General features: G+C 45.3%; 1 protein-coding gene across 1 annotated transcript; it reads left to right on the forward strand.

The window, feature by feature from the left end:
* Positions 1 to 16117: 16117 nt before the first annotated feature.
* Positions 16118 to 19244, forward strand: MAN7 (Glycosyl hydrolase superfamily protein). Its single transcript, XM_086607775.1, has 5 exons — positions 16118 to 16641; positions 16723 to 16917; positions 17022 to 17144; positions 18034 to 18239; positions 18588 to 19244. Exons 1-5 carry the CDS (start codon positions 16318 to 16320, stop codon positions 19039 to 19041), a joined length of 1302 nt encoding a protein of 433 aa, XP_086463901.1. The 5' UTR covers positions 16118 to 16317; the 3' UTR covers positions 19042 to 19244.
* Positions 19245 to 19493: the final 249 nt, after the last annotated feature.

The raw sequence follows: 19493 nt of genomic DNA on the forward strand, positions 1-19493 counted from the left end.
TCACTAAGGTATACTTTATTTTGTGTCACTGCTTGATTATCAAAATTGAACACTCCAATAGCTTGATATGTTTAACAAAAATGGTGGGTCAGCCTGGACGCCCAATACGTCTAGTGCACAAGACTCCATGAAGTTTGGGGAGGGTTAAATGTTAAACAATGCAATTCAAGAAAACTCAGTAAAAAAACAAAGGAAAAAAAAAAAATTTTAAAAAAAAAGATTTTCGAAAATGTTCTAGTTAGTAAGACCTTCGGGTAACGAACATAGGTCTGAAGAAATTCCAACCCACCAATATAAAATAAAAATAAAGGTTATTACTCTTACTAGATGAGCCAATTAGGATTTCCTTTCTAGATGGGAAATTAGGGTTTTCTAATTTGGAATAATGTTCACTCATCTTTTTCCCAACCATTTTCCATTTGGCCATTATTTTCAAACTAGAGACTAGTTCATAAAAAAATAACCAAGAAACCACCTTATTGGCTGTTAGATCATATTCCAAATTAAATTGTTCAAGAAAACCACCACTTTTTTTCCTAAGGCGATCCGATTTTTAGCTTGTATATGCAAATACTAAGTAGACTGAGTAGGGACGTGAACTCTGTTGGGTGTGTGGACCGATTGAATAATCCCACATGAAGCTATAAATGGACTCTCACCCTAAATAAGCGCGATGCCTTTTCACATGAAACCTCACACCATAGATGAGACCCAACTATAGTTGGACCAAGTAGTGGCGATGGCTAAGATAGAATAGTAGAGGGCCCGGGTGAGAAGATCCGTGAGGGTACTATGTGTGGCCCTAGCCTTGGCCCTTGGCTGCGATCACACTTATATGAACATGAGAGTTTGACCTTGACACGAGACCTCATTGTAAAGGAGCGTTTTGGTTTTCTCCTAATTACTACTAGGATGAACGGGAAGGGTTAGGATTTTTGATGTGGCCGATCGCCGGCCCGAAGCTGCCTCGTATCTTCTCGTTTTTCTTTTTAAGGGAGAGAAGAATCCCCCCGGCGTAGTTCCGGTAGGTGGTATTTATAGAGTTTTGAGAGAGAGATCCTTCCCGACGCGTGTATTCTTTTGTACAAATGTAGGGTGGAGATCGCGGATGAGTGTTAGGTTGGATCTTTATGATTGGGGTAGATCACGGTAGTCCCTATTTCCGGTGTTGAGATTACCACTAAGATATTGGCAATCATTACCCCAGGGTGGGATGTGTTTCTATCCGAAGCGTTATATATTCGATGAAGTGTTAAATGCTTGAGATGTCTTCGTTAAGCACCACCTACTCGAGCTACTCGCAGGTCGGTCTTGGAGGTCGCCTTGGATTAATCTATGAGTGCACGCTAGAAGCGTTCTCGAATCAATCTTGGAGTTAAGCTATCTTGATTAAACTTATGCTCCACGCGCGAGTCACGATGCCTATGAGAGTATCGGCTCCCTACACCCTACCGGTAGGGTGTTGGTGTAAACGAAACCTTCTTGAGAGAGAAAGAGTCGGACGAAGCGTGGTGGAGGCGTGGCGAAACAATAGTGGATGAACCGGCCGGTGGAGTGCCACTTTTGAATATTGTGGGCACGTGAACTGGCGGGGAAAAAGGTAGTTGTCTTACTTACGCACGTGATGAGAATCGTAGCGGTTAGAAGCGAAACGCGTGTCAACGTTATCGGGGACTTCTTTGAAAGGGCGATGCCTTGGAACACGATGTCGCGGGCTATAAGCGTAGGATGTAATGATTACTCCTTGGTAACTGAGCAGGCGGTTTATACAAAATCAGATTTGGAATACGAAAAAGTTACTGTTTGTTTTCTTCTTCTTCCAAAAACCCTAGGGTTTTCAGTGTGAGTGCTCTGTCATTTGTTTTCTTTCCCATTTCCATTTGCTTTCCTCTGTCCGGTTCGTTATTTTAAGTAAGTAGGTTATTGTAAAAGGCTATAGGGTTTAGAACCTGATCTTTGATAGAAAAGGGTTGTTATAATGTCGATTCGATGACACTTTCGGTCGGAGGAGGTCCGAGAGATATCTTTGAGTTGTGGAAAGTACGAGGATGAAGAATCGGTAAGTGTCGGCGCGGGGTTGAGTTAGAAGAAGAAGATAGGATGGGCGGGGTAACGCCCGATCTCGATCGAGAAATGGCGTGGCTAGTACGTCGGTCGAGGGGAGAGGTCGGCATCAGCGATGTGCCCCTAGAAGAGTGAACCGTCGTCTTCGCTAACTCTTTCCCGAAATGAGGGCGGCGTATGGGATTAATGTCCCCGACACGGGAGATATCGAGACCGGCCGAGTGAAAATGTTAAGTAGTGAGGAGTATAACCCGCCCGAGCGGTGGAGTTATAATCTGTGAGGGCCGGTGAGAGCCTGGATGCACATACCGTTCGAAACGGTATCGACTTCTTGGCGCTTTGTTGGAAGTCGCCTGTCGGTTAAATGGGTAACACACGGCGATTATTTAAGGTGTTCGACTGGCTGAACGCGAGTGGGAATATGACATAGGTGTATCGATATAGTGGAGCACTATGTGATACGTCGATCGGGGAACATGAACTTTAGCTTGCAAACCATGACGGCACGCGTTCTGCAGTTGTCGATGGAGTAAGCAATGAGGCTGGACTAAGAGACCGTTGTTGCTAGTTGGCAATTCTTGTGTGAGCGGGTGTATCTTGCAAACTAGGATTTGTAACATATCCGGTGGGTAGGAATACTTTTCATTGTTATTTTTCAGAACGTTTGATAGGCGCCTCTAACAGTCTTTGTTTTGCTTTGGCTCGCGAGTTTTACGTGAAGCCCGAATCGTCGGGGGAGATAGAAAGATTCGCTTTCGGCTGACTCGTCTTTGAAAACGGCGAAGTTGCCCGAGGTTGCTCATTTCTTTGAGGAAAAGGGAGGGGCTGCGATCCGGGAGAAGAGGGAAGGTACAAAAGGCGGGCTCTCTAAGTCCGAGCGAAGCGAGGGTGATGGAGAAGCGTCAAGTGATCGATAACACGAGAGGAGGCAGCAAAGTCTGAGGGAGGAAGGCCCGTTAGGGGAACCGCAGGAGCCGGAGGATCGGGCGGTCGGCTGAATGGGGTTCGATCGAGGCTCTGTAGAGTTGGAAACCCGATGGTTTTATTTGCTTCGTGCTAGAGGCCGGTCGGAGAGGAGGCCAGGCCACTATGTCTCGAAAGCGGGGGGCCATTTGGGCGAAAGCTAGCTTTCGACATGCTTCGTGAAGATGGTGCTAGCACGGGGCGGATCGATGGTGGCGCTGGCCGGGGCCGCGGTATCTACGCCGTGGAGCCCCGAACCGACTGGCGGTCATGGACTTGGCCACTTTTGGAGTGGGGTCGATTAATACCAGGTGTCCCGGGGACCGATCGATCCGGTGAAAGGCCAAGGCCCCAATGTAAAGCGGCTGGAAAAGCGGTGGCGTCTGGCGGACGATCTGGAAGGACATTTTGTCTATCACGGGCGAGAATGGGCGCAATGGCCTGCTTGGAAGCGGCGGCTAACGCCCGATCCGATAAGATAGCGGGTTGTTTGCTAGAACAAATAGCTCGGATGGCAACCGCAGAGCTAGATGAGAAGGGGTTAGCTGACAACTTGAAACGAATGGAAATTGCGCAATGCGTGGTATGCCTATAACTTCATCTGAGGTACTTGCTTGCTTATGCAAATTGTTGTTGTGCTAACCATGTGTATGTTCGTGCAGCTGGTGAGCGGATTCCAGAAGTTGAAAGAGATCGCCCTGTTCGCAGAATCAGATAGGGAAATGGTGCTGAAGCTGGGTGAGGAGCTGAAAAATGTCCAGGACGCCTCGCAGATGGAGCGCGAGGAACTGGAAGATTTGAAGAGAACTCATGAAGCGTTGAATCTGGCCAAGATGTTGAAAGATACGGAAGCGGAAGAGCTGAGGCAAAAGCTAGAAGGAGCTGAAGATAATGTGCGAGCCGCTACCGTGGAAATTGGGAGGCTGAACGATTACGCCTTGCACTGCAAGAAGGTTGCTTTCGGGGCGCTTAATCGGGCTATGACGCTGGACCAGACTTCCGTTGAACCGAGGCCCGACTACAATGCCTTGAAGGAGGAACACGCCCATTTGTCGTCCGGCCCCTCGGTGGAGGAGGTTCAAGGGATGCGTTAGAGGCGATTACCTCTTCTATGAAGCGTGCGAAAGCGGGTAGCTCGAAGAAAGCCGCTGTTGCACGATGCGATGATGAGCTTAGAGTTGGATGGCATAGCGATCATTGTGGACGGGAGAGAGGCTGAGGTCGATGAAGCGTTTGAGCGTGGAGGAGTAGTGAATGTGGCTGGGGATGACGAGTTGTAAAATTTGTTCTTTAATCCGTTTATCGGCTTATGTCTTTGTGATCTGATACAATAGAACTGGTTTCCTGGGGTAACCTGGGCAGTTCGCCTTTCTTATGTTTGTGTACTGTAATCCTGAACAAGTAGGTGTTTCTTGCTGATTCGGGGTAGCCGAATGTGGCGAACTCGTGTGGGGCGGGTTGGATTTCCGAGTAATCTCAAAGAACTTCGGCTCAACACCGAAATCTGATAAAGCTATTAAATCAGAACTTCCCTTGTTTATATGACGATGGTAAATAGTTGTGTTGTGTGTATGTCTGAGTCGTCTGCCCACTCATAGTGATGTAGGATGACACGGCTTAGAATGGAACGTGGTAGGCCCATTGTGGTGACGACCTCCTTACTTATGATTGGTAAAATGGGGGGAGCGTCCTGTTGTTGGAGTGCTTGAGATTGCGAAGTCGACGGCCTTGGCGTGAGCATCGAATCGCCGAGTCCGCCTCGAGATGCAGGTCGAATTGCTCTGGATTCAGTGCCGCCAACTGCAGTGTTCCGTTGCGTGCGTGACACGTGTAGGGAGACGAGCGGTTCATGGGACATAATGATGGCGGGCAGATGGCGTTTGGCGTCTCAAGGTGATAATGAGGGACTTAGGAAAAGACGTTTCCTAAGGAATATAAACCGCTTCGCACATATCATCAAGAGGTGCTGTCATTGTTTCGCTTAAGCTTTCCTTCCTCCTCGTTGCTCTGCTCTTTTACCTTTGTGCTTTTCCTGCGCGCTTGTTCATCAGGTATGTGGCTTCTTCTCTATGCGTGTTATTCAGTTTGAGAAATACCTAGAGTAAGTATTAACTTTGCTGTCGCAACTTTGCTGCTAGGGTAAGATGGCTAGATGTCGTGCGTTTGTGAGAGAAACGTCCCCTCTATCAATGGAGGAAATGGAGTTTGAGCCTCATGTTCATGGCGATCGAGGGAAGAGGAAGGTTGCTGATGGAGAAACGAAGGGTCATAAGCGAGCAAGGAGAGATAGTCCCCTATTGCGGAATTATCTTCATTCGCCACCGTGAGTGGGCGAAAATGACCGGTCGCCGACCGAAGAACGAACGAGGGCAAGGTCGCCCGATTCTGGTGAGAGTTCGGCCCCGCCATGTAAGGATGTGGGGAGCGAATTCTACTACCCGAAAGACGGGGAGAAGCGGATGGTGAAACGCCGGTTGTAGCTTCCACTTTCGGCTCCATAGCGACTAAGCGTTCAAGAAGGGATTGTGCTAGATGGAGATAAAGCGAGAAGTTGAGGACGAGGACATGGGGACACTACCGGGACTCGATGGATATGGCGCTTGTTTGGTGAGTTCTTGATAGCTTAAAGCTGTTGTACCCGACTTCGAAGTCCGGTGTTCTAACTATGTTCATGCAGTTTCTCGCGGGTATGATAAAAGGCGAAAGATCTTTGTCGCGGCGTTAAAGACTAGTGGTAACCCGCACGTGGAGCTGGGGTTGATCTGAAATGCGTGGGGGTGGACAAGAAGAAATCGGATGATATGTCCACCAAGTACCGAAACGTAATCTAGCGAACGCCAGATCTTGGTGTCGGATGTGATCGAAATTTGGAAAGGGGAACCGGTTATTGTGGACTTATCGCGAAGAAATGTCAGAAGGTGGCGCGAAAGGCGAAGAAGGCGTATACTGAAGCCTGTATCGCCTATGCCGCTCTGGACGAAAAGTATGACACGGCGAGGTCACTTCGACATCTTTGCCGACTAAGCGCGACCGGAAGACAAGCATGTCATTACTGAAAATTGATAAGGTGATCATCGTCTGTCTCTGTAAGTCATAAGTTGTGAATATAGTCTACATTCCTCTCTCTTATACGGGAGCAAACAATAGAGCTGTGTTTTCAGGCTTGCCTGAGCAGTTCGCTTTTTTGTTCGGAGGACTGGTTTCCACGAAAGTGGCAGTTCAAGACTTGTTGAATTTTTGTAATGATCATCGATCTGGATTTCCTGGGTAATCCCAGCAGATCGGTGGACGTAGTTGTGATGACGTATTGTCATGTAACGTTGTTTTGGATGTGTATGCATGCTGCTGTGTGTTTGTGTGTAACTAATATCTTGATCTTAGAAATATGCGTCCTGTTAAGTAGTCAACCCTAGAAATATAGGTCGTTGATGTGACAGGAACTGGATGGGTTACGGTGCCTGTGAGCGCCGGAGAGCGTTTGCGCGATGAGAGCGTTCTCGTGTGGTCGATCCTAAAAATATAGGCCCTCGACGTAACAAGAATTGTAGAGGCTATGTAGCCAGAGAGCTTCAGAGAGCTGTGTGCTCGCGGAGAGCGTTCTCGTGTAGTCGATCCTAGAAATATAGGTCCCTCGGCGTAACAAGAATTGAGAGGCTATGTAGCCCGTGAGCTCCCGAGAGGCTGCGCTTCGGCGAGAGCGTTCTCGTGTAGTCGATCCTAGAAATATAGGTCCTCGACGTTACAAGAATTGGAGAGGCTATAGCCCGTGAGCTCCCGAGAGAAATGCGCTTTCGGTAGAGCGTTCTTTATTTAGTCGATCCTTGAAATATAGGTCCTCGACGTTACAAGAATTGGAGAGGCTAAGTAGCCCGTGAGCTCCTCCGAGTCATGCGCTTTCGGCCGGAGGCGTTCTGCTTTAGTCGATCCTAGAAATATAGGTCCTCGGCGTTACAAGAATCGAGAGGCTAAGTAGCCCGGTGAGCTCCCCGAGCCGCCTCACGGCCGAGAGCGCGTTCTCGTAGTCGATCCTAGAAATATAGGTCCTCGGCGTTACAAGAATTGGAGAGGCTAAGTAGCAGCGTGAGCTCCCCGAGAGCCGTCTGCGCTTTCACCCGAGGCGTTCTCGATTTAGTCGATCCTTGAAATATAGGTCCTCGGCGTTACAAGAATTGGAGAGGCTAAGTAGCCCGTGAGCTCCCCGAGTCGCGCTTTCGGAGGCGTTCGCTTTAGTCGATCCTAGAAATATAGGTCCTCGGCGTTACAAGAATTGGAGAGGCTAAGTAGCACCGATCCGCTTTCGGCGAAATCGTTCTCGCTTTAGTCGATCCTAGAAATATAGGTCCTCGACGTTACAAGAATTGGAGAGGCTAAGTAGCACTTTTGTACCAATACAACTAATCGGAGTAGATAGTATCGGTCGGCCAAAAACTTGTCTTACATTAATGAAAACAAAAGATTTACAACATGAATGGCGCTACTGATAAAATTTTTTCAGTAGATAAGTATTCCAAGGTCGAGGCAACATCTTCCCCTCTTGGGTTCTTATCCAGTATGCTCCATTGCCAACGACGCGTTCCACTATGTAGGGGCCTTCCCATGTGGGTGCTAACTTGGAGTCGTCCTGCGTCTTTTTGAGCACTAGGTCACCAGGTTGAAAAGACCTAGGATGAACTCGCTTGTTGTAGGAGTTCTTCAGAGTTTGCTGATAAGAGGCGACTCTGACGGCAGCTAAGTCCCGCTTTTCTTCCAACAGGTCGACGTCTCGTGATAACACGGAGTCGTTATGCCCTGACTCGACAAGTTCTGATCGAGTTGTAGCGGACGGTCAGTTCGGTGGGAATTACGGCTTCTGTGCCATAACATAAGGAGAATGGCGACTCGCCGGTACTGGAGCGAGCTGTTGTGCGGTGAGCCCATAGAATGTTTTCCAACTGATTTGGCCATTGGCTCTTATTTTTCTCAATCTTTTTCTTCAAATTTTCCAAGATAGCTTTGTTACTGGCTTCTGCTTGACCATTACTCTGAGCGTACTGCGGAGTAGAGAACGCATGAATGATCTTCCACTTGGCTAGGAACTCTTTGACTGTTCGGCCTTTGAATTGAGGCCCATTGTCCATTACCAGTGTATGTGGTAACCCAAATCTGGTGATAATATGAGTCCGGATGAAGTTCGCGGACATGGGACTCTTTGGCGTGTCTTGAGGGGAATGGCCTCGACCCACTTGGTGAAGTAGTCGGTGGCAGCTAGGACAAAGCGGAAGCCAGTACTCTTCTGTGGGATGAATGGTCCCATAATGTCCATGCCCCACATGTGAAATGGCCACGGGCTCGCTATCTTGTCGGTTAGCGGCCAGTTGGATGATATTGTGGCCGAACGTTTGGCATTTGAGACATTTGAGGACGTATGCTTTAGCATCGATCTGCATCCGGGGCCAGAAATATCCTTGAGAGATGGCCTTGTGAGCTAATGAGCGGCCGCCGGCGTGATTTCCACATTCTCCTTCGTGGATTTCTGCAAAAATTAATTGACCCTGTTCTGGGGTAATGCATCGTAGGTGTGGACCACCAGCGGATTTCCTGAATAGCTTGTTTTGGACTAAACAATAACGCCGAGCTTGATAAGAGACCTGCCGGGCCTTGGTACGCTCCTCAGGGAGCGTGCCGTGCTGGATATAATCAATGATGGGTTGCATCCATGTTTGGCTCAACTGACTGGCGGAGAGAGGAAATAGGTCGCTTATCATCAAGGTATGGTCGACTTGGTATGCAGGTCGATCGACTACCTCAATGAGAACTTGTCGGGGAACGCAACTCGGGGTCTGGGTAGCCAAATAAGCTAAACTGTCTGCGTGGCGATTCTCCTCACGCAAGAAATGATGTATGTGTACCTGCTTAAAAGAAGGCAATAACTGATGAACGACCTGAAGATACTTTGAAAGGTTACCTTCGTGGGTAGTGTACTCTTTTGCAACCTGGCGAACGACCAGTTGCGAGTCACTAAAGACTTGGAGCTCTTCGACAATCGGTGCGGTATCATCCTTAGTCCCCAATTAGTGCCGTGCTCCGGCTTCATTGTTGGAAGTGGCAAAGTCAATCTTAACCGACTTTTCCATCATATTTCCGTCGGGGAAACTAAGACGACTCGATGCCGCTTCCACCGAGGTTACTCGAACCATCCACAAAGAGAGACCCGGGGTGATTTATTTCGCGATTAGCGTGTTTGGGAGCTCGGTTTCTTGCTCCCAATTAGGGTCTTCGACCGGAAATCTGCGAAAAATCAAAGAACGACGACCTTTTCGAAAGTCGCGGGGGCGAACTTCGATGTGGTGTTCTCCGAGTTCTTCGCCCAAACCGCCATTCGAGTAGTCTTGTTTTCTTTATGAAGGACTTTCTTCAATGGAAGGTCGGTGAGAACTTTGATTGGATGTGCTTGGAAGTATGGTCCGAATTTCCGTCGCGGAATACAACAAAGCGAAAAGCGTCGGCTCGTTCGGAAGGAGTAGTTCTTTTTTAAATTTGGCGTGAGTGTCTTACTCGTGAAGTAGATCGGCTTCTCTGAATTGTTCTCCTCTTTAAAGAGAACCGAAATGATGGCGAAAATCGGATCTGACGGATAAAGCCCCAATGTCTCCATGTACTTGGCTTGGCTAGGACGGGAGGCGTGGTGAGATACTCTTTGAGAGTAGCGAATGCATGATGACATTGATCGCTCCATGAGAACGGCTCGCCTTTTTTGAGGAGCTGTAGGAACGGTCTGCACTTATCTGAGGCCCTTGATATGAACCGGTTAAGCGCCGCGACCATTCCTGACAACTTCTGTATCTGTTTCTTTGTGCGTGGATCGGGCATATCCAAGAACGCTCGGATCTGGTCAGGATTGGCTTCGATCCCACGCTGCGACACCTGATACCCTAAAAACTTGCCGGAGGACGCCCCAAAGAGGCATTTTTCGGGGTTCAACTTCATGCCCGTACGGCGTAGTCTGGAGAACGCTTGTTCTAAGTGGGTGAGGTGATCACCAGCTTTTTTGCTTTTGACCACCATGTCGTCAATGTAGACCTCCATGGTGTCGCCTAACATGTCTTTGAACATGTCCGTGACTAGGCGTTGATATCGTGGCTCCGCGTTTTGGACCGAATCGGAGGGCGTTGTAACAATAGATCCCTTTGTTCCGTGATGAACGAAGTTTTCTCTTGATCTTCGTTGGCGAGTGGGATTTGGTTGTACCCATCATGCGATCCATAAAGGAGAGGAGTTCGTGACCACAGGTTTGGTCGACCCGGTTGGTCAATGCGAGGCAAAGGAAAGCTATCTTTAGGCGGCCCGATTGACATTTGTGAAATCGACACATAAGCGTTTAACCGCCATTCTTTTTGGGGCGGCGACAATGTTGGCAATCCACTTTCGGGGTAGTCTACCTTTACGATGAAACCGACTTGCTTGAGTTTTTCGACCTCGTCATTGATGGCTTTTGAAAGCGAGGATAGTCGGCCAGGTCGTTGTCGAACCGGTGCGGCATTGGGGTTCACATTTAATTTGTGGCATCGCGGTTAGGATCGATTCCGCACATCGATATACGACCAAGCAAAACATCTTTATTCATAGATAAGAAATTTACAAGTTGTGATCCGAGTGTGGGGTCGAGGTTAGCCCCTACATACACAAACTTGGGGTCGCCTTCGTGCCAAGATTCACTCTTTCTTTTCGCCACCGGAGGCTTTACGGTGATGGCTAAACATTGCTTAACAACTCGCGCTATCGGAGGAGATCCGAAAGCACACAGTGGGGACGACCGACCGGTCGCCGAATGTGGAGCGATCTTCTTCTAACGCCGCTGCCGGGGTATCCACGACACGGGGGGGGCCCCGGCCGCAAAGCTACATTGATGGAGCTGCCGCTACGGTGACAATTGTGGCGGCTTGATATGAAATGGGGACGGTCTCTGAAACTTTAACTGACAAAGGTATCGCACACAGCAATCGACGCGTTGGTTCGAAGCTAGAAGATGCACTTTGGCGTCTCGATGACTTCGGGAGTGCGAGTGCGGGTATCGGCGATGGAGAGAGAACTTCTGGAGGAGCCCCGCTTACGCTTGGCGATTCGGGGTTGGATTTCTGCGACTAAGTCCCGTGCCATTGTGTAACTGGAGGGCTCCTGTATGGTGGGAAGCAATTCACGAGCAGGTGCATCTGTTGATTGGACCTGGTTGCAATGGTACGCTTCAAGTTGATTGCTTCGAAGTTCCATCATGCCTCGAGGTCCTGGGAAGCGGAGAACTTGATGTAAAGTAGATGGTACGGCCTGCATCTGATGAATCCAGCGTCGCCCTAGGATGGCATTGTATGGCGACTTGCTGTCGAGAACGCAGAACCGAGTATTACAGGTAATTTTATCTTCGCGAGATCCCACCGATACTGGTAAGATAATGTCACCAATGGGGTCGGCTCTGGAGCCATTGAACCCGTAAAGGGGGGCGATTGGGTCTACGAGAACTGACTTGGGGAGGTTCATCTCTTGCATAGTGTGGTAAAATAGGATGTCACAAGAACTGCCAGGGTCGATCAGGACGCGCTTGACTGTCCAGTCGCTGATTTTGACATGAACGACCAATGCGTCATTATGAGGAAGGCAAACTTTGCTTAAGTCGGCCTCCGTGAAAGTGATATCGCTCGCCAAGGCCATGACTGAACGCAGCGGGCGCGAGTTTGCTGTGAAGTAAAATGATAGACTTCAAGAGCCCAACCCGGCGTCTTTTCTCTCAGGAAGAGGTCCGCGGAATCGTCCGGAAAGGTAATCACATGAATAGTCGCGAGCATTGTCACGATCGGACGAAAGTACCGCCTTTCTTCGTGGCGAAACGCCACCGCGGGGCGCCCTCGACCGCGAGGGCGAGCCTGTATCCTTAAGCGGTGACGGTGGGGTGGAGATCGATCACGCTACCGACGAAGCCGACAACTTGTGACGCAGTCGCCATCGGGAATGCTAATGTAGTGTTTGATATAACCGGCTTCCACCGGTCTTGGAGATAATGCTTGAGCCCCCAAAGATGCATCGGTTTCATGGCACTTTGCTTTATGAAATGCGCAAAAAGGCTTGCCAGTCGATCTGCGGGTTGCGATGGTTGGTTGGCCGAAAAATGAGGCGCCGCTTTTAATCTTATCCGATATGTGGATCGAGAACGCGTGTCGGGACGATGAACTCTCTTATTATCCGATCGTTACCGCAGAGCTTTCGGGCATCGACGGGCGCGCTTCTTGCCCCGGGAAACGATCACGAGACCGGCGACTTCGTGCCTCTCTCGCTAAACCATGAAGTTTTAAGGTTTCCTGCAGCTTGATGTACTTGTCGACACGAGCGTAGAGCTCGGACAATGTCTCTGGGCGTTCCTTCATCAGCGACCTAGCAAGGTCACTGTTTCGCACTCGGCAAGCATTAGAAAAAGCCAGTGTGGCGAAAGATTCTTTCAAGCCACTTTCCATGCACGCGAGCTCGGCCTTGAACCGCCCTAGGAATTCACGAATAGTTTAAGCCCTCCTTGAAAGATAATTGAAACAGAGAATCGAGATCGCGCCTTCTTCCGCTGTTGTGGGACGTCTTGGCCGGGCGAACAAGTCGATAGAAGCCGAAGGTGTTGATAGAATCAGACTCCAGTGAAAAGAACCAATCGAGAGCGCCATCCTTGAGGTGCCGGCCGAAATAATCTGCGATGGAGATAATCAAACTCAAAGTGAAATGTAAAGTGCCGACTTTGAATATAGCGAGCCACATGTTGACCAGGCGGTCGTCTTTGCCGTCATTACATAGGAAGCGTGGGTCGGATGAAGTCGTGTGGAGAGGATTTGCCGAGGACCTCTGCGTGAAGCGGAGATGCGCGATCGTCTTAAGCATCTTGTGTACAATCGGTTCGAGTCCTTCTTCGCAGAGGTCCGCCAATCCTTTGGGACAACTCGTTAAGGCCTGGCGATTAACGTCATTGATCTTGTGGTTCACCGTTTCCGACTTTTTGTTGCCGATAACTATCCACTGAAGTAGCGTAGCGTAGCATTTTCCTCCTCGAGCGAGGAAATGCTCTCATTCGCTTACTCAACCGGTGAGCAAGGTTCTGAACTTGTGCTTCTATGCTAACCATGCTTCGTGGGCTGGAGAATTAGAGATGATCTCAAGTGGTTCTCCAGTAATCGAAGCCACAGACGGCGCCAATGTAAAGGAGCGTTTTGGTTTTCTCCTAATTACTACTAGGATGAACGGGAAGGGTTAGGATTTTTGATGTGACCGAGATCGCTGTGAGCGAACTGCCTACGTATCTTCTCTCGTTTTTCCTTTTTCTGGGGAGAGAAGAATCAGGTCTGACGTAGTTCCAGTAGGTGGTATTTATAGAGTTTTGAGAGAGGAGATCCTTCTGACACGTGTATTCTTTTGTACAAATGTAGGGTGGAGATCGCGGATGAGTGTTGGGTTGGATCTGTTATGATTGGGGGTAGATCACGGTAGTCCCTATTTCCGGTGTTGAGATTACCACTAAGATATTGGCAATCATTACCCCAGTGGGATGTGTTTCTATCCGCGTTCTATATTCGATGAAGTGTTCGTATCGAGATGTCTTCGTTCGCACCACCTACTCGAGCTACTCGCAGTCGGTCTTGAGGTCGCCTTGGATTAATCTATGAGTGCCTGCTAGAGGCTGTTCTCAGTCCGTCTTGGAGTTCGCTATCTTCGGTTAACATGCTTATGCTCCACGCGAGTGCGATGCCCTATGAGGGTATCGCTCCCCTACACTCATCTTTCCGTATGGTACTATCAGATTCGTTAGTTGATTACTTGATGGACTCTAATGTTACGCTATACTGCGTCGGCAGAATTAGGAACCACGCCTCAAATGTATGGAAAGAACTACGTGATTGATGCATTAAATCACGCCTCAAATCAAGACCACCACCAGCTTTCTCTTTTTCTTCTTTTTCAACTAATTCTTACCAATCAAGAACGGGTCACTGGGTCCCTAAATTTACTCTTCCAAAACCTGTATTTCAGGTGTTAATAATAGGCTTTACAAATGTGGTAATGTGTGCAGTTGTGCACGCGATCCACCTTAAACAAATTGGGTTGGTAAGTGGTGACTTGGTGGTGGGGTGGATCCTAAAACCATATCATCTCAAAAATCTAATATCAACATCATCTATTACCAAAACAGAAGTTGAAAGTTAAGTGCCATCTTTCACTACTAATCAGAATTTTATGAGCAAATTTTTTTTATGATATAATAAAAAATTTAAAAGAAAAGCAGTCCCAGACCCAGTCCCACCATGAGAACCGGTGAACGTAAGGAGGCTAGGTACATAAAAGATATGAAACATGTCACGCGCAACCTTCACATGGGTGCCATACACTTCCGACACTTGGCAGCTCTATCAACAAAGCTTCTCTCTGAGTTCTTGTTGTAACTTGTCGCTGTGTTTAGTTCGGTACACCAAGTTGCAAATGACATGTGATTGTATTGCATTTTATTGCATTCCTTCCAATTTATCTGTGCTTGATAGACCCAAGACAAAAAAATATAAAGTTGGTTATGTTATCACCTCTCTTGTGTTTGTATTTATTTACCCTATTTTTTTTTTTTATTGCAAGTGGATGTCATGGAAATTACTTATGTAGTACACATAATAGCAACTGTCTATTTACATTTTGCTACTAAATACTGTTTTGTGCTAACTACACCAACCCACTTATTTGACCTACTATTTGAACTTACTGATATGTCAAAAGTCATAATCATTAATTTACATAGAAATACGTGTCCAAATGTATTGCAATGCAAACTAACGTTATCCAGATAGTGAGTTACAATAGTAGATTTAAAACGTAGGTTCATGTAATACTACTATAGTTCGGGATTTCGGAATTCCAATAAATCCAAAAACCAAAATCTATTAAATTTCGACCCTATCACATTCGAAATTTCAATTTTTTTTTAAATTTCAAATATTTCGACTCTATATTCGGAATTCTGGTTTTTTGGAAAACCAAAATTCCGGAGTTTCGTTCGGAATCACGAACTACTCGTTTTGTGGGCAGTTTATATCATGGCCCAAAATATCGCCGAGATATCCGATATCTCGCCGATATATCTCGGTAAATTTGGTACACCGATATCGATATTTCCGACATATATCCACCAAATATTAAACCCCTTTTTCCACAAAAGGGAAGTTAGATATATCAAAAATTTCCGATATGAAAAAAAAAAAAAAATATCAAAAGCCGAGATAATCGATATTTCAAAAAATAATCGATATATATCCCATACATTGACTTTTTGACCAATTGTTAATAATTTAATATATCGGTGAGATATCCGATATTTTAGAAACTTTGAATGGTCACAAAACCGATATATCCGATATATCCGATATATCATCATTTTTCAAAAGGTTTTGTTCCTTAGATACACATAGAACATATTAACCGATATCGAAATTTTGGGCCTTGGTTTATATAACTACATACTTTTGCAATTACAATGCAGCATGCGGCATGGCATTTTGCCACTATGACTTATATTTGAGTAAATTTGGAAACGCAATGCCCACTTTAAACCCACTTTAAACGTAGAATTTAGAATGAACCAAGCAAAGAATCAGATATAATTACCACACGAAAACATAATTGGAGATTTGGAGGGTCCCTATACGTATGGATACATGCCACGTGTACGGTATGAGTAATAAAGTATAAAGATCGAAATCCATTTCGCCATTCTCTTTTCCTTTGCTTTTGGACTTTGTTTCCCCTTGTCCTTGGTTTTTGTCTCTCAAATTTCGAATGCATATTGCAAATTTTCGTTCTTGTGCTATAAAAATGATGTACTTCAACATGATTGCTACATGTGGCAAACACGATACCCTTCTTTGAAATCCCCAGAACAAAGTGTTTTGATTGCAACTTACGAAGTGCATTGCTTGTTAGAATTCCACTTATCTAATTAGACCAAGATACCCTTGCGTTAATCATAATTAAAAATAGTTAGCAGGGGTATCTCTGTCCACATACAAGATGAACAGAGAGAAAAGAATCACAGTTAGGACTTGCAGGTGCGGCAGCTATGTCCCACATGCACGAAAAACTGTAAAGAAAAGAATCCAACTCGTTTATGGGAACAGTTACTGTTGTTTGAGAAAATTGCAGTTTATACTTTAATACAGTCATTAAACCCAAAAAGCACTCTACAAGCTCTTATTTATTCACAATTCCTGCATCTTTCTGCTTCTCTGGTGAACCATTTCATTAAGGAAAATGAAGCATTGTGGTTTAGTTTTCTTTCTTCTTCTGTTAATCCAACAAAATGGTTTTGTGCACCAAGTTGAAGCAGGGGATGGGTTCATAAGAACCAGAGGACTACAGTTTATGTTGAATGGGAGTCCTTATTATGCAAATGGATTCAATGCCTACTGGTTAATGTATGTAGCTTCAGACCCATCTCAAAGAAACAAAGTATCTTCTGCTTTTCAGGAAGCTTCAAACCATGGTCTTACAGTTGCAAGAACTTGGGCTTTCAGTGATGCTGGTTATAAACCTCTTCAATACTCCCCTGGCTCCTACAATGAAGATATGTTCAAGGTATATCCATTTTTTTCAATATTTTATTTGTTTAGTATAATGTCCTAGATCTGTTTCTTAATATAACATTTATTTTTGTAGGGGTTAGATTTTGTAGTAGCTGAGGCAAGAAAATATGGGATAAGGCTGATATTGAGTTTTGTGAACAACTATGAGAATCTTGGAGGGAAGAAACAGTATGTGGACTGGGCTAGAAATCAAGGACAGTATATATCATCTGAGGATGATTTCTTTAGGAACCCAGTTGCTAAGGGGTACTACAAGAATCATGTTAAGGTAAGTGAGAAAATCAATATACATTTTTAGTCCTCAAATTCTCATTATGTCAACATTTCTTCTTTTGAGCTCAACCCCTTTACTTTTGTCGATCATTTTGACAGACTGTTCTTACAAGGCATAACAGCATGACTGGGGTTTCTTACAAAGATGATCCAACCATAATGGCATGGGAGCTAATGAATGAACCCAGATGCACATCAGATCTGTCTGGAAGGACCATACAGGTTTGAGCGTTGCTTTTTTTCAATTTTATTTATTTATTATTATTGGCCATTTTAGTAATTCTTGTATAAATACACAGTTTTTGTTTCCGTCTCCATTTGCTTATCCACTAATTATCTTGCTTTACCAAACTTTTAAACTAATTTGCACCAGCTTCATTGTTCAAATAAAAAAATAAAAATTTATGATTATGATTAGTTATTATTTAACTTGTATTAGGAGCTAATATCAAGAGGTCTCTAAGAAAATTTGCAAAGACAGTCTTTTTTGGCTCATTACAAATCTGGGAAGAATGAGTAATACTGCCAAACTTTGTAAAATGAGAGACACCCATGGACCATGGCTCTGATGGAAGTTTTCGACTGTGTCTCCTTGTAATATTCTGAAATATATCCTGTACGGCTGTACCTAATATTGTTTTCTTCTTGTGAGCATAACCTTGAGAGCTCCCATCTTGCCATTTTTTTCTCATAAAACTACTGTTGACGTTGTCATTGAGTGATTCACCATGAACATTATCTAATTAACGGGACAAATAAGCTGGAGTGTTTGTCGTCAAATTTTAGGCATAATTAACTACCAATTGTTGCAATTGGCAAACAACATAAATAATTTTGGCAACAGACGTTACTGCTATAGTGCTATGTGGTAGTTTACTTGTAAAAGAATAACAAGGCTACAATCTGTATGGAGTAACGTGCATTAGCTGTAAAGCGTATTAATAAAATAAAAAGTTTCATGAGAACAAAATAATTAGAGACTCGGAACCCAAATGTAGACACCCATTAAGCTGGCTCGCTGTACCTGTCAATGATGGGATGAAATGATGTCCAGACCTGGTTAGTAAACGACTTCTACTGTGTACTTTTTTAACTTTTATATGATTGATAGGGTTGGATTACAGAGATGGCTTCTTATGTGAAATCCATAGATGCAAATCACTTATTGGAAGCTGGATTAGAAGGATTTTATGGAGAAGCATCACCTCAGAGAAAACAGCACAATCCTGCAGGCTATCAAGTTGGAACGAACTTCATTGAAAACAATCAAATTTCTGGCATCGATTTTGCTACAGTTCATTCATATCCCGACCAATGGTAACAATTTATAGTAAATATGAAAGTTTAGTTTAATGTTCAGAAAGGTTAAGTGGAAATCTAAGAGTGAGATTTTTCTCCTGACACTTGGAGCGAACTCTCTCTCGTGTGTCCCCCTTTCGTATAGCGCCTTCATGTAAACATTTTTCATGAGAATGAGAAGAAGGGTGTCCAAGGTCTAGGCAAATGTTTAGGAAGTGCACCTTGCTCCTTAGAGATGCAGAGCAAAATTTGTTCCGAGAACTAATTAAAATGATATTGTTAAGATTGCATTGCAACTAAAATTTGAAAGGTAAGGTGGTCTTGGATTGTAATCTTACTTAAGAATGTGTTCCCCTCCTTGAGCAGGGTATCTGGCGGAGACGATCAGCAAATGTCTTTCTTAAACAGCTGGCTTGACACCCATATCCAAGATGCGCAAAATGTTGTTCGAAAGCCACTACTTCTTGCAGAGTTTGGGAAGACGTTGAAAGATTATGGTTTTAACACTTATAAGAGGGACTTGATGTTCAATACAGTGTACGACAGGGTATACTCATCAGCTAAATCTGGAGGTGCAACTGCAGGTGGTTTGTTCTGGCAACTTCTAACAGAAGGAATGGACTCCTTCCGTGATGGGTATGAGGTTATCTTAAGCGAGAGCCCCTCAACTGCTGGTATCATTGCAGAACAGTCCCACAAGCTTTATCAAGTTCGGAGGATGTATGCAAAACTAAGGAATATTGAGATGTGGAAAAGAGCAAAATCCATTAGAAGGGCTCAATGGTTGGCTAGAAACAAGAGGGGAAACGTCGGAAACTGAAGCATGAAAACGCCGATGATATCATATGTAGACATACCTTGGTATAATTTATGTGTAACATGTAAGGGTTTTGCGTGTGTTAGGTTATAGTCATGTTGGTGCTCACTTAGTGATGATTGCTGCTCATCCAGGGGAGTTGAAATGAAAACTTGTTATTGTCTAATTTATAATTCAAAACGTGAACTGATGTTTTTACATGCTTAGTCTGGAACTTTGGAATATTCAATTTTGCAGATGTTGTTCCATATGTAAATCAAGAGTTAGTAATAAAGCACTGGTTTCTTGCCAAAAAAAATTAAAAAATGGTAGATACCCTAATAGTCATACCCCAGAAGTCTGCTTTGTGGCCTTGTGCGAGTAGTTCATGTTTTTTGGGAGGCTAACAGAGCAGCTAACCACCTAGCCTCCCTTACTGGACCTGAAGGAAGCATAGAGTTCACAAACCCTCAAGA

The sequence above is a fragment of the Coptis chinensis genome, chromosome 4 (genome assembly GCF_015680905.1).
Source record: "Coptis chinensis isolate HL-2020 chromosome 4, ASM1568090v1, whole genome shotgun sequence".
In the NCBI taxonomy this organism is placed as follows: domain Eukaryota; kingdom Viridiplantae; phylum Streptophyta; class Magnoliopsida; order Ranunculales; family Ranunculaceae; genus Coptis; species Coptis chinensis.

Bases quoted from the DNA above. Each gene is read 5' to 3' on its own strand.
- MAN7 (XM_086607775.1), top strand. From the start codon at position 16,318: ATGAAGCATTGTGGTTTAGTTTTCTTTCTTCTTCTGTTAATCCAACAA. The intron at 16,642-16,722 runs GTATATCCATTT...TTATTTTTGTAG, and splicing joins ACAATGAAGATATGTTCAAG to GGGTTAGATTTTGTAGTAGC. The intron at 16,918-17,021 runs GTAAGTGAGAAA...TCATTTTGACAG, and splicing joins ACTACAAGAATCATGTTAAG to ACTGTTCTTACAAGGCATAA.